The 14,116-nt window shown below is 43.8% G+C and overlaps 2 protein-coding genes across 3 annotated transcripts; one reads left to right on the top strand and one right to left on the bottom strand.

Annotated features, from left to right (window-relative positions):
* The first annotated feature begins 829 nt into the window (after window positions 1–829).
* Window positions 830–7,755, top strand: LOC125529080 (putative protein phosphatase 2C 11). The gene is made up of 12 exons (XM_048693494.2): window positions 830–1,052; window positions 2,487–2,598; window positions 2,713–2,847; window positions 4,586–4,649; window positions 4,739–4,847; window positions 4,958–5,111; window positions 6,052–6,177; window positions 6,271–6,394; window positions 6,472–6,548; window positions 6,651–6,703; window positions 6,867–6,921; window positions 7,090–7,755. The coding sequence occupies exons 2-12, from the start codon at window positions 2,533–2,535 to the stop codon at window positions 7,267–7,269; spliced, it is 1,143 nt and encodes a 380-aa protein (XP_048549451.1). The 5' UTR covers window positions 830–1,052; window positions 2,487–2,532; the 3' UTR covers window positions 7,270–7,755.
* A 1,891-nt stretch (window positions 7,756–9,646) lies between these two features.
* Window positions 9,647–12,615, bottom strand: LOC147964468 (ubiquitin carboxyl-terminal hydrolase 2-like). 2 transcript variants are annotated; one of them, XM_087527059.1, is made up of 6 exons: window positions 12,378–12,615; window positions 12,234–12,285; window positions 11,342–11,388; window positions 10,882–10,928; window positions 10,699–10,801; window positions 9,647–10,614 (listed from the first exon to the last, which is right to left on the bottom strand). In XM_087527059.1, exons 2-6 carry the CDS (start codon window positions 12,262–12,264, stop codon window positions 9,856–9,858), a joined length of 987 nt encoding a protein of 328 aa, XP_087383185.1. In that variant the 5' UTR covers window positions 12,265–12,285; window positions 12,378–12,615; the 3' UTR covers window positions 9,647–9,855. The 2 variants fall into 2 exon arrangements, with proteins under 2 accessions (XP_087383185.1, XP_087383184.1); XM_087527058.1 differs by having other exon boundaries at window positions 12,234–12,309; window positions 12,378–12,582.
* Between the last annotated feature and the right edge of the window lie 1,501 nt (window positions 12,616–14,116).

The following is a 14,116-nucleotide window of genomic DNA, read 5'->3' as shown; positions in this document are numbered from 1 at the left end:
AATTTTACCTCCATAGAAAGGACCCGAACCTGGGTAACTTTGTGCATGTTCTCTCTTGTTACCCATTGATTTGATCTAACAACTCAAGCCCCCTACTCGAGATCTGTCGATTTTGACACTGACACATGGACTTGGGGCCAGTTCTTTTCGGCGATTCTCCCAGAATCGCACCCCTCTCCAGCTTCTCCCAGAATCGCCATTCCATATTTTTTTATAATTCTATCTAGTTAAGGTCTAATTAGCTAAGATTGTAAAAAACATATGGAGTGGTGATTCTGGGAGAAGCTGGGGAGGGGGGCGATTCTGGTAGAATCACCCAAAAGAACTGGCCCGGTGTAATCTCCTCTTACTTCTACAGATCTGCATCCTATCTAGAACATCCATTCTCGTGACAAGTAATCTAGGACGGAGGGAGTATTACTGTTGTTACATCTCGTTCCTCCGTCTGTGAATACTTGTTGAAGAAAATAGATATATTTAGACATATTTTTAGTTTTAGATACATTATTTTTTATTTTTTTATTTACTTCTTCAACAAGTATTTTCAAACAGAAAGAGTAGTTCGGAATTTACATTGGCGTCCCTTCCCAGTTCCCACCTCCCTCGGACTGGGTCAATTTACAACCCACATTATCTATGTAGCATGAAAGATCACTAAAGAATTTCAAAAAAGAAGAAACATTATTACCTGTCATTCAGACATTAAGTAGGTTCTTGTCAGGCTGCGCTGTGAAGAATACAAGAGCTGCTGACAGGCTAAAACGGAAATTCTCGTGACAGGAACGTGACGCCTGAACATTTTGTATTCCATTCCTGTCAGCGGCGACACCACCAACACCAGCCCACCGGAAAAGGAAAACAAATTCCATCTCACGCTGCATCTTATCACCTTCCTTGCCCCTCCGCAACCGCAAGGGCCGCCCTCCTCCGTCCCGCGCCGCTTCCAAAACTCCAAATCGGAATCTCCTCCCCCCCTCCCAGCGACAGCCCGGCACACGCGCACCCGGCCGTGATCCGCCACCTTCAGCTGCGCGCGCCAGCCGTCATGCAAGGTACAATAAAATCCTGTCCGAGAATTTGCTTCCTTTCTCGATGCAGCTGGTTTCTTGGCCTGTGCATTCTTCTCCGTTCTTCCCAGCCCTCTGCCGAGGTCGGGTTTCTCGAGGTGGGCTGCTGACTGCTGGTATCATGGTCGATCTTGGGATGGGGTTCTTGTTGCCGAATTGGGAGCTGTTGGGGGTGGAGTGGAGATTTTAGATTTGAGAGCCAGGAATGGTTTCTGTGTAGTGGTCGTATCATTATATGCCCTGTCATCATGGGGCATTTCTCGTTTATTGGCGATGGATTTGCGCGAATCTAACTTGGAATGTGCTCCATGGGTGGATCATACGAAGCAGTACAGGTGGCTGCTTATTTTATTCAATTATTATCTTAAAAGAATTCACCTGCAGCTTATTTTATCAGAAAAAATACTCCCTCCATTCCAAAATATAGCGCGCCCGCGCTTTCCGAGGTCGAACTTTGACCATAAATTGAATGGACGAGACCGACTGCGGCGGGAGAAAAAGTTACATAATTAAAAACTTCTTTCGAATACGAATTCACTGATATAACTTTTGCTTCCGCCGCAATCGGTCTTGGTAGTTAAATTTACGGTCAAAGTTGAAGCACGGGGATAGAGGAAGCACTACATTGTGGAATGGAGGGAGTATGTGTTACCAGGACGTTTTTTAATTCGTACTCCCTCCGGTCCTTTTTACTTTGCATATAAGAATTGTCTAAAGTCAAACTTCGCAAAGTTTGGCCATATTTATATGAAAAAATATCAACATCTACCATGTTAAAGTTATACAGTATGAAACTTTAAGTCATGACGCATCTGCTGGTATTAATTTCACGTTGTGAATGTTGGTGTTTTTTTCTATAAAGTTGGTCAAACTTTACGAGGCTTGATTTCAGATAAATCTTATATGCGAACTAAAAAGGACCGGAGGGAGTATCATCTTGTGTCTTACATTTTGAAAAGATTTTTCGTAGTATTCATTGTGATAATTATTGCTGGTGGTTGAATAAAGTGCCATAGCTTATCAGCCATGGGGGTTGGGCTACTTCTGCTGCCGTGGAGGTATAATTGGGGTTATGCAGTTGTCGTTTGTGACTTCTGATGTCTGTCGTACAATGATTGGGTTTCTTATATGGAGGGCTCAAAATGAGCTAATGATAAGTTGGAGTTGGGAAACTATATATTTCCTTGTTGGTGATACATGGCACTTATATCCAACTGTCTTTCGTTCTTGCTATTTTCATTCTGTTTCATCTCCACTGCTATTGTCTGCATCTGTTATGTGGTAATTTGGGTAGTTGCGCTCTTGATCTTTTGGGCTTATCATGCTGATGCACAGTCTTTCTGTTGCTATTTGAGCTTGTTGTTGGTTGATTTTGCTCTTCTGTTTGGTGATGATTCTTGCCATCTTGACTTTCTTCAGGAACTTTTTAGCTTCCTATGGAACTGTAATCGAAGCTTGAGATTTGATGCACTGGAATGTTGTTAACAAGGTTCAGAGCTACTTGAACTGTGGTATCCATTCTACATCACAGGTATATGTTTTGCTGTGAACAGATGTGTCTGTCGGTGTAAGTGTCATTCAGAATGACCTGATTAATTTCCAGTACTTAACTGTTCTATTATATTTCCATTTTGATGATATGCAGATTTCTTTCCTTGCCAAGATGGGAGTTTACCTCAGTACTCCAAAGACCGATAAGCTATCCGAAGACGGGGAAAATGATAAACTCAAATTTGGTCTTTCATCTATGCAAGGATGGCGTGCAAGCATGGAAGATGCTGTGAGTTTTCCACTTCAAGGCTATTCTAATTGTTTGATATCACTTAACAACACTGAACATTGAGTTTTGTTTCTAGAACACATACCTTGATGCGTGTTGTTGTGTGTTAGAAGAAAAACGTCAATATAAGGCTTATAAAGTACAAACAACCATTGGTGGGAACGGACAAACGAAAACAAAGACAAAATAAAGAGGAAACTAAAACAACACTGAGCTCATGAAAGTGGTTTTTCTACTCCCACGGACATTGCACCCATGATCGAAAACATAGCAAATAAAATAAATAAAATTCTGAAACTTTGTGGCTTCGATCATGACCAAATATTTTAGGTGCTTGCAAAAATTGGTGGCCAAATGAAATCCAAGGAGCTCTGTAAAAGAAAAACAAAATTTGTGCTCAAACACATGTCCACTGTTTCAGCGCAATTTGTATTTCATTTGATGTTATTTGGCCACCAAACTTTGCAACCACCTAAAACATTTGTTCATAATCGAAGCCACGAGATTTCAGATTTTTTTGGTAGTTGTTTTGATTTTACTGTTCATCATGGGGTGCAATCATTGTTGAGGAAATCGTTAACTGGTAGCTGCTCGGTTGGCTAGCGAGTAGGGGATTAATAGGCTAATCGGCAAGTTAATCGGCCATTTAATCAATTAATCGGACGATTTATCAGTTTATCGGCTACTCGGTGACCCTATGAGTAGGGATTAATCGGCAAGTTAACTGGTTAATCGGATGAATTCTTGAACAGGGGATGCAATGAACTTGGGTGTAGCTACTACTTTTCCTTGAGCTCATTTCTTAATAGAAACCTTGTTGTCATGACCCAACTTTCTTATCATGATCGTACTTACTACCTGAAAAATAATGCTGATACTTTGAAGCTGGTGGGGCCGCACATTCTAGTTTTGACTTTGACTAGTGCTTCGATGCTCTCCCAGCTAGTGTAAAGCCAGCACTGTAGAACACATTAAACTAAATGCTTGATTCACAACCACCCCTTCCTGTGACATAGTGTTGCTACACGATTTGTCCAATTTAGTTCCTGAGAGCTGTACAAAACATTAAACTGAATGTCTGATTCGCAACCACTAACTGCTCCTCCAGTTACTTTACGTGGCTTCGGGATTTGTCCAATCTAGGTCCCTAGAGAGCATAAAAGCTCTATTATTTATCTTCCACGGCAACTTGGTGTGGACTTTGTGGGCACATGAAACATTTCATGTGTAAATTATTTTCACCATAAAAGAGACGCCCATTCCCAATATCCAAAATTGTTCATTTAATGAATTGACAAAGAATAGGTATGCTATTGTTTCATTTTTTGGTCACAGGTTCAGGCTTTCAGTTTAATAACCATCATTATCGGATGCATAAGCTCTTGTTTATCAGTCTTGCTAGATTCTAACGAATCAATGTTACGTGGCTTCAGGATTGATGCTTTTAATAACAATCATTATCGGATGCGTAAGTTCTTGTTTATCAATCTTTCCAGATTCTAACGAATCAATGTTGCAGTGATAGTAGTGATGCCTTTGATATGTGATGTTGCTTTAGCACAGTGATCTGAGTATCTGACCTATTTTCTGTTGCACAATAAAGCATAGTTGATCTCTTCCAAATGCTGCAATTTTGTTGATATATAAACTAAACATGTTTCTGAAATATTGCAAAAGAAAAACATATTTCTGAAATCTTTCTCTCATGTACTGTTTAATGTCCTGTATAATTTTTCAGCATTCAGCATTGCTAGATCTTGACAATGAGACAGCATTCTTTGGTGTTTTTGATGGCCATGGAGGTACTTGCAAAGATTGGCGCTTTTCTTGTTTGTACCTTAAAACTAAGTCTTTCAAATGTTGTGCACCCTGATATTTCTTTATTTTCTAGGAAGGGTGGTTGCCAAATTCTGTGCAAAATATCTACACTCTCAAGTTCTCAAAAGTGAAGCATATTCTTCTGGTGATCTAGGAACTGCTGTTCATAAAGCTTTCTTTAGGTATATGGGTCATTGGATCACCACATGAAACAATATATGGATTTGGCATTTGTTTTGACATTACTGATAGCATCAACATGATAAAGACTGATTTTGTTTTATTACTTCAGAATGGATGAAATGATGCGAGGACAGAGAGGTTGGAGAGAACTATCTGCACTAGGAGATAAGATGAACAAGTTCAGTGGCATGATAGAAGGGTTGATTTGGTCTCCGAGAGGCAGTGATTCGAAGAATGCAGAAGATGACTGGGCTCTAGAGGAGGTATATGTGCAATGGGAGTACAACCCTACTTTATATTGTAAAATAAGGAAACACATAATATGATACTGTTGATGTGTGGACCTTATTTGTGTTTGATTCTAAAAAAGAGTTTCATAAGCTTTGGCAGGTGCAACAATTTCAAAACCTTAATGTTATAAAAAGTAAACTTGTGCAATTTGGACTATTACTCAAACTTAATTTTTTGAAAAAATGTAAGACTTACTGCTATGTTGTCAAAATGGTGTTTACGCTGCACAGTAATATAAATGTGACAGTACAGTTCTGTGCTTAGTCATTGAATATAGCATTTTATGGATATTCTGAGCATCTCGAAGTACCATCAATTGTTGCCTCTATTGTTTTAAAAAGATACCGATGTCCACCACATGTAACCTTTCAGCTAGAATTCTTGGTGCCTGTTTTTCTTTACCATGCTTTGCCTCAAGAAGTGGCTTTACTGCTTTAGAGACGATCCTTTGTTAGTTATAGCTATCCCAACTGAAAGGGAAGAGTATTCAGACATCCCTGCTTTGGTTACTTGTATCTGGGGTTTCTTCTGTGTACGTCTTGCTCTCATGTTTTGTTTAGGTTGTATCGCGTAGTGATATCCACACTTTGGTGATGTTCAGCAACATATTTGCTACAAGATAATAGCCAGAGGATATTGACAAATTGCATGTAAATTCAACGCATTGGCGGGGTGATCACATATAGATGTGGTGGTTCATACATAGTTGTGTGGTTTATTTGTTTGTGTAATGTTTGCTTAGCTTTTGCGCTGCATTGCAGTACTACCAACCTGCAAGCTAAGAACGAAAAATAATGGCTATTTTTATAATTTTCATTGTCCAGAAGATGCAGTTACTATGTCCCATTTTTATGTATGCCTAATTTTGTATTTGGGCCACTAAGCCATCTCACACTGATAATCTTTGAACAGGGACCCCACTCTGACTTTGATGGGCCAACATGTGGAAGTACAGCATGCGTAGCACTAGTAAGGAATAACCAACTTGTCGTGGCAAATGCTGGTGATTCCCGGTGTGTTATTTCTAGGGCTGGCCAGGTATGTATTCTCGTTCCTGCTATTAGTCACATAATTAGTCATAAAGATATGTCTGACAGTCAGACTGTCTGTTCTGTGTCACATCCATGACAGGCATACAATTTGTCCAGAGACCACAAGCCAGAGCTTGTAGCTGAGAGAGAAAGAATACTAAAAGCAGGCGGGTTCATACGCATGGGGCGGATAAATGGAAGTTTGAACTTAGCGAGAGCGATTGGTGTGCATTTTTTTCTTCCCTTTTATTGGTATGTTCTGCCTTGTTGGTGTCTTACCTATATGAGTGCCTTTGTGTAGGAGATATGGAATTTAAGCAGAACAAATTCTTGCCTCCTGAGAAGCAAATAGTGACTTCAAATCCTGACATCAATGTTGTAAGCCCTCTGAATGCTGGCACCACCTTAAATTTCCGCACTTAATCATGATCTGCAATGATCCTTATGCTACATTCTAAGATAATGCAATCTCGTTTTTAGGTGGAACTTTGCAATGAGGATGACTTTCTTGTTTTAGCATGTGATGGCATTTGGTAAGGCTCTCCACCTGCAGTGTGCATAGCCACACTTTCCCTCATTGCTCTCTCCTTTCGTGTGCAGCTGAAGTGCATAACTTAGTAGCAGCTAGGTGCTATGCTTCATCTGACCTATTGCACTCAAGTCCTAACAGAAGCAACAAATTTATTTAACGAACAGGGACTGTATGTCAAGCCAGCAGTTGGTGGATTTCATCCATGAGCATATAAACACGGTGAGTGCCAAGTTGTTTTCCTATCTGAACAATGTACTTTGGAGGAGATTACGTTTTACGTTTGTCAAATACTCCCTCTGTAAACTAGCAAGACTAGTGATCTAAAAAGTCTTATATTAGTCTACAGAGGGAGTACTTGTTATGTTTAACAACGACACAAAAATGCAGGAGAGCAGCCTTTCTGCAGTGTGTGAAAGAGTGCTCGACAGATGCCTGGCTCCATCAACAATGGGCGGAGACGGATGCGACAACATGACCATGATCTTGGTGCAGTTCAAAAAACCAGTCAGTGACAAGAAAAAGGCTGACGTGGGGGAGCAATCTGCGAAAGGCAAGGAAGAGTCTTGAGGTTCACTGAGTATTACGCGTTAATGCAAAGGCTCCACTGGTGCTGAGGTCTACGGCTCTTGACACGGGCTAGGATGCAAAGTTGCCGATGTGAAATTGTGTGCACTCTGTGGCTGGGGTATCGACTGTATATCAGTCAATTGCTGTGGTTGGCGTGCATTCTGCCTGCGAACCCAGGATAAATCACATTGTTTGGCGCAACATCGAAATCCTGGCACTCAACTTCTGTGAGCCGCTCTGTTCGTCATTGTACAATCCATGTTTCGGATCATCCACGCCATAATTTGGGATGTTTTGTTATGCTATAGTTTGTGTGTATGCTGTAAACGTGGCTGGGGTGTTCCTTTGTTTTTTGGTTGTATATTCCATGCCTCTGCGGCTGTAGCTGTTCTTCTGATCTTGTAATGTATCAAATCTGAATCCAGTGTGTTTCTGTTCTTGTTTTTTCTCTTAATATTTCAAGATAGGCCAGAATCAGTTCGGATATGCAAGTATTCAAGAAATTGTTTAACGGTTTATGCATGCAATAGTTCATATGAACTTAACCCTAAAAAAACTGCCATGATTGTCAAACTTTCAGTTAGAAGTTTTCTTTTTCGAAACGGAGGCAAAGATTGCCTCATCTATTAATTAAGTAGAAGAGAATTGCCCAGTTAACTACGGAAAACTAGGCGAAAACCGGAACAAGAGCCAAACCCACCCCAAAGACTAACACACAGGGCAAAGCCCACCCACGAACAACATCGATGACAACCACGTCGCCCACACGACACGAGGTCCATACCCTCGAAGCTGCAAATATCCCGAGGCCGCCGCCTCGACATCCACTGCTCCGTTGCGCCCTGCGCACTCAACCGACACCGCCTTCCGGGGCCGCCGCCCCGACATGCCACCGCTCACTCTTGAGCAGCAACGCCGCACGATACAGCAGCCCGCAGCCCACACTGCTCAGGACAACCGCACGTAGACCACGAACGCGCACCACATCCGGGGCCGCCGCCCCGACATGCCACCGCTCACCCTCGAGCAGCAACGCCGCACGATACAGCAGTCCGCAGCCCGCACTGCTCAGGACGATCGCACGCAAACCACGAACGCCGCACCACATCCGGGGCCGCCGCCCCGACATACCATCCAACCGCCCCCGCTGGGACGCGTCGACCGAGCCGACAACCTTGCCACCCACGCAGCTCAAGGTCCTCAGCCAAGCCATGTCGACAAACAGCCCTACCTCCTGGGGCCACCGCCGCACTGCTGCCCGAGGCCGCCGCCTCAGCTCTCAACTGAAGATCCCGGAGCCGCCGCCCCGGCATACACTGCCCATGAAAACGAAAGAGCCCGCACAACAACCAAAGGCTGACCCTCCAAAGCGACGCCTCCAAGGTTACGACGTAAAACGCCGCCGCCGCCCACTCCAGAATACTGAAGTTTAGGTTCTCACCCGGAGAACCCAAGCACATGGAAGGAGAGGAGGAACTCTACGACGACGCCTCCAAGAAGGTCACGACACCCGCAGGCGCCGATGTCGTCAAAAGCTTTCGCCCAAGTCCCTCATCTCCTAACAGTGAGCCTGCAGATCTGGGCACCATGGATACCCAGACCACCGAAACCAAGCCTGCTGTGAAGAGCACCTCCCGTCGTCAGCCGCCAAAGCCCTCCCGCGACGACCCACTGCAGCACCTCATGCGACAGAGAGACGACGCGTTTGCTAGGGTCAGATCCGCGGGCAACACTCGGAATCCACCGTCCCCAGCCGCCGCAGCAGCCCCATGCCGATGCAGCCATCGCTCCGGGGCCGCCGCCCCGGCATCCTTGCCTTGCCGCAAATCCACGCCGTCCGCCCAGCGAAGCTGCAGAAGCACGCCGCCCAGCACCGTGCGCACACACGCCTAGGCCGCGACCTCCCTGCACACGAGCCCCCGTCGTGGCCTCCCATCCGCGCCTGCGACGCGCCCTGCGCGCGCTCGCCGTGCCACCCTGCGCGCCAACGCCTGGCCACACGTGCCTACCCGCGACCAAGCTGCAGCCGCCACGCACCCCCCGCCGCGCAGGCCTTGCCATCCTGCGCGTCCGCCCACGCCCGCGCCGCGCGCTGCTCGTGGATCTGGCCGAATCCGACCAAATCCGGCCGCCCCCGCCACCACAGCATCACCGGAGAAGCCGAGGCCGCCGCGCGAGCAGCTGCCGGCCCGACCAAGCGCACCACGCCGGACGCATCTGGATCGAGTGCGCCCAGCTGCGACCCCCTAGGAAGGGCGCCGAGCGACGAAGAAGACCCTGCCGCCTCCTCCAGCACGCGGGCTTTGCCCGGCGATGGCCCCAGGCAGCGGCGAGGGGGAGGCGCCGGTGGAGGGCGCTGCTTGGGAAGAGTTAGACAGGTAAACAACCCTCTGATGCACATATAATTCTGATAAGGAGTCAGGGTGTTCCCCCTACATGAATGTTTTAAGATCTGCCTGTAAACCAGGACGGTATCGATATATGGCCTGTCTAGGACTAGAACTACAAGGCCCATTCAGCTAGGAAACAAAGCCAGTCAGCCATCTCTACACAAAACCAAGACGATAAAATTTTACAACGCAGGTTTCACTTAGGGTTACGGCTGTGAGAATTCTGTTTCGCCTTCTCTACCAGGGGCTTCAGTTGCTGCTTCTCCTCGAGGATCTTGAGGAAATTGAACAAGAAAGGCACGTAGTTGTGCTTCCTCCTGATGTTCTCTGTCTTCCACTTCTTTGCCTTCTCTTCCTCCATTATGATCTTCTCGGTCACAGCCTCAATCTGAGCAGCAACCTCTGCGAGTGACCGCTCAATGGATGGCCTTTGCCGATTGGCAGAAGGATCGCCCATTTGTGATAAGAGGTTCTCCCTCTTCCTCTGAAGTTCCTTGAGCTCCATGATGAAAATTTCCTTCCGGTTCTTTGTGATAGCCATGACACTGAACCTTATCTCATTCTGAGAGAACTTATCAACGCGTTCCTGGATGACAGGCTGCACCATCTTCAGCCACCCCATCTCCCCAATACCACCTGGGCATTTTCCCAGGCTAATCGGTCCTTCCTTTAGTCCATCAAGCTCATACAGGACGCCGTCAACAGGAACATAGCTAATGAAATGGTAGACATCATCATCCTTGGATTTCTGTTCCTCGGAGTAGTCATCTGACTTTGCAAATGAATTACTGGTCATACGAATGCTTTCACAATTCACTATAGCCAATCCTTTGAGCTCTGGCGGCATGTCCTTTGCAAACTCCTTGAGCTTTTTGAGGTCCTCGCTAAGGGTGATGCCAGAAGAGTTCAACAGAACAGAAATAATAGCTTGGGTTGCACATGCACTGTTAATTATCTACGAGTAAAAAAAGATTTGGTTATAAAACTGATGCATAGTAAACGCAGCGCAAACAAACTCAATCAACGTAACTACCCTGACCTGATTAGCAAAGAACAGATTTGGGACCGCATCCTTGATAACAGGGCGCTCATCTTTTTCTGGAGGTCGCCATTTGTACAGAACTATAAGCCCATAAATTGGCCTGCAAAAACACCAATTTGTTTGACACAGTTGATTCAGGAAAAATGACATTCATGGTAATGGGCAGCAGGGATAGCATACTGAAGATCATTGAGGGCATCAAGATCAAGTGAGTAGAGTTCATCAACCTGTTAAGGAAGAATAACATAGAATATTATAAAATAACAGCTTTTGAGGAGGTATAAAAAGATTTCCATCTTTCGTAGAAAGAAGCACATGTAGAAACCAGAAACAGATTATTAGCTCCTAAAACTAAACCAGATTGTTGTGCAACATTTTTAAAAGAAAAGTGTCGATGTGCTTCAAAAACATAGTTTTAGTATTTGTGAGCCTGGGTGAATCGAGAAGCCTATAAGTCAACCAGATAATGAAATAGAAAAGCATGCTTAATTTTCCTACTTGGTCAAAATAGCAAGTTTTTTTTTATCGTATGGGAGCGCTGAATGCAAAAATGTTCTTACCCTTGTACTAATTCATCGAGTGATTAGTGCCCAGCTGACTTACGAAAGAAAAAGTGAACTCATGGTATGTGATTACTTACTTGGAGACCCTTCAATTGCAACTGTTGCAACAGCTCCGTAAAAACACCTACACAGTATGCAGAGGTTGAGAGTTTTTCCTCTTTCTTGGAAAAGAGCAAAGCCAGAAATTAAAAATGTTCTAGTTAGAACATGTAGCTAACATATAAAAACATGCTTGGGAAGATAAATCCAGTTTTTTTCACCAATCCAATGATACTTGTTAAGAGAGGGGGAATCAATACACACTTGAGTAAGTATGAGAGGAATTTCCTCTTGACTCGCAATGAAGACACATTAGTACTGTGAATTTTAAATCGCAAACAACCATTTTATTAGCCATATCCGTAGTAAACTTCAAACAACAACCTACTTGGCAAGCCTCTGTAGGACTACAAACAACCTGAGCAAATAGCTGGGCACTCTCCTGAGGTGAAATAGGCGACACTGCACATGTCTTAATCTTCTGTGACGAACAACAACAACAAAAACAACAACAAAGCCTTTAGTCCCAAACAAGTTGGGGTAGGCTAGAGGTGAAACCCATAAGATCTCGCGACCAACTCATGGTTCAGGCACATGGATAGCAAACTTCCACGCACCCTTGTCCATAGCTAGTTCTTTGGTGATACTCCAATCCCCTATGACTATTAAACACAAAATTAAACAGTTATATTAAGTAACAGCTCCCAAGACGAAGGTCCAAGATGCCATCACAAGACCACACATGATGGTTTCTGGCATATCCATCCACGTCTAGTAAATTTCCGGTAAAACCAGAAACAAGTAGCACCAGTGAGGACTAATGACCATGGAGGAGCCTTATCAGTACACCGTAAGACGGAATGCACAGAGCAAACCTGGTTCGACTAGTACCAGATAATCCATCCATTCAGTTATAAAAGTAAATTTTACCAGGGTCATTCTCGATTGGCGCCCAAGACATGTCGACGAGCCCTCTGCAAACCTGCAATCGACAGCAGGGGCGGATCTAGACACCATAAATTTCTGGAGATTAGCTCGGGATTGAAGTAATCACTGGATGTGTAAAGTTCATACCTCAAAACCGAAGTCCAAGATTGCGCGTGGGGGGGAAGAGAGCAGGGACTCTACGAAACAGGGAGGGCGCCGGCGACGAGGCGCGTGAGGGGCAGAGGGCGGGCGCGGCGGCAGTTCTAGGGCACAGCGGCGGTGGACTGGAGCTTGGGTAGGTCAGAAGGGAGAGGAGAGATACGGGATGGTGGAGAGGAAAAAAGAAGTCGAGGCCGTGGAGGTCTGGAGCAGATGGATTTGGACGGCTCAGATGGTTTGGCCAAATGACTAATGGAGGACGGACGGCAGATATTTGACTTTGTATTAGAAAGGGAAAAATAATCCATTGGCGACGTCCTGTCAAAAAATCAATTAAAGGCATTAAAAGAATCGATTAGGGAAAAGGAAGCCTGAAGTTTATTTGTATTTTAATAATATTCAGGAAAAACAATCATGAGTGTGTGATATTCTTGTTAATAATATTTAGGTTACGAGGCTTTCGGTACATTGCGTAAATTTTGACACTTTCATATGTGGTTCAACTCAATTATGATGAGTGAAAACAGGTAAACAAAATCATGTTGTCATCTCTACTCCTAAAGGGGCGTAGCTAACGTCGCCTCACCTCCATCAATCCTATATTATCTCTACTCCTAAAGTACAACCAATTGAGTTGATCCATTTAACGCGCGCATTAACTCAATCAATCGGCACTTTTCCAAAATAACGACATGCATTAACTAATTGAAATAATCTCAACTTAATTCAAATTTTCTTTGCATTCCACTACTCATACCTAAATCAAATTAATTATTATCAGAATATCAACTATAATCGAAGTTGGTCAGTCCATTTGATGCGTGTGTGCGTTTTTTTTAATGTTTCATTTTTTATTTTATTTTTTCTAACCGACCTATTATTTTGTGATCGGCATACTATCAAAATCGGCATAAACCTGTACGCCATGGTGAGTTGGTAGTGTCATCTTCATTTTGGTTAAACCTCCCCCATCATTTTTTTCTATCTCACCAACGTATCTCTACTCTTTAAAGAAGAGTTGGTAGCCTCTACTCACCGATTTATTTTTGCCTCCACTCCCACCACCCCCTTCCACTAGTTATTTTTGCCTCATATTTCACCACCCCCACCCACAGGTTTATTTTCGACCCACCTCCCACCACCCCCTCGCACTAATTTATTTCCCCTTCCCACTAAAAAACCAAATCCAGGTGATCTTGTTTTGTGCTTGCTTTGGCAGGTGTTGATTCAATTCAATCATGTAAATAATAGGTAATTAAGAATTTAGAAATCGCATCATATATGTGAGATCACCTTTTAAAAAGACAAACATAAGATTTTTCTCAATGACCTTTCAAAACAAAATCAAATATTTCTCAATGTGCAGCCATTTATTATTTCATTGTCTCTACTATTAAATGACAACCACAACTTTCATAATACAACAAAAACAACATATCTTTTCTCTTATCTTACCAAATCACATATATTTTCTTATCTTACCAAATCATAAAGTTTCTATGATCTAATCGTGGAGGCGAATATTTGAGTTACGAGTTTGGTCTTCATTTGAAACAATGTGAAATAGTTTCGCAACTCACGCCACCTGGAACACCACAGCGTAATGGTGTGTCCGAACGTCGTAATCGTACTTTATTAGATATGGTGCGGTCTATAATGTCTCTTACCGATTTACCACTATCATTTTGGGGTTATGCATTAGAGACAACTGCATTCACGTTAAATAG

Source organism: Triticum urartu, chromosome 6A, assembly GCF_056163025.1.
Source record: "Triticum urartu cultivar PI428250 chromosome 6A, HENAU_Tu73, whole genome shotgun sequence".
Classification (NCBI taxonomy): Eukaryota; Viridiplantae; Streptophyta; class Magnoliopsida; order Poales; family Poaceae; genus Triticum; species Triticum urartu.
Note: the sequence above shows the minus strand (reverse complement) of the source record. Positions and strands in the feature narration are given on the sequence as shown.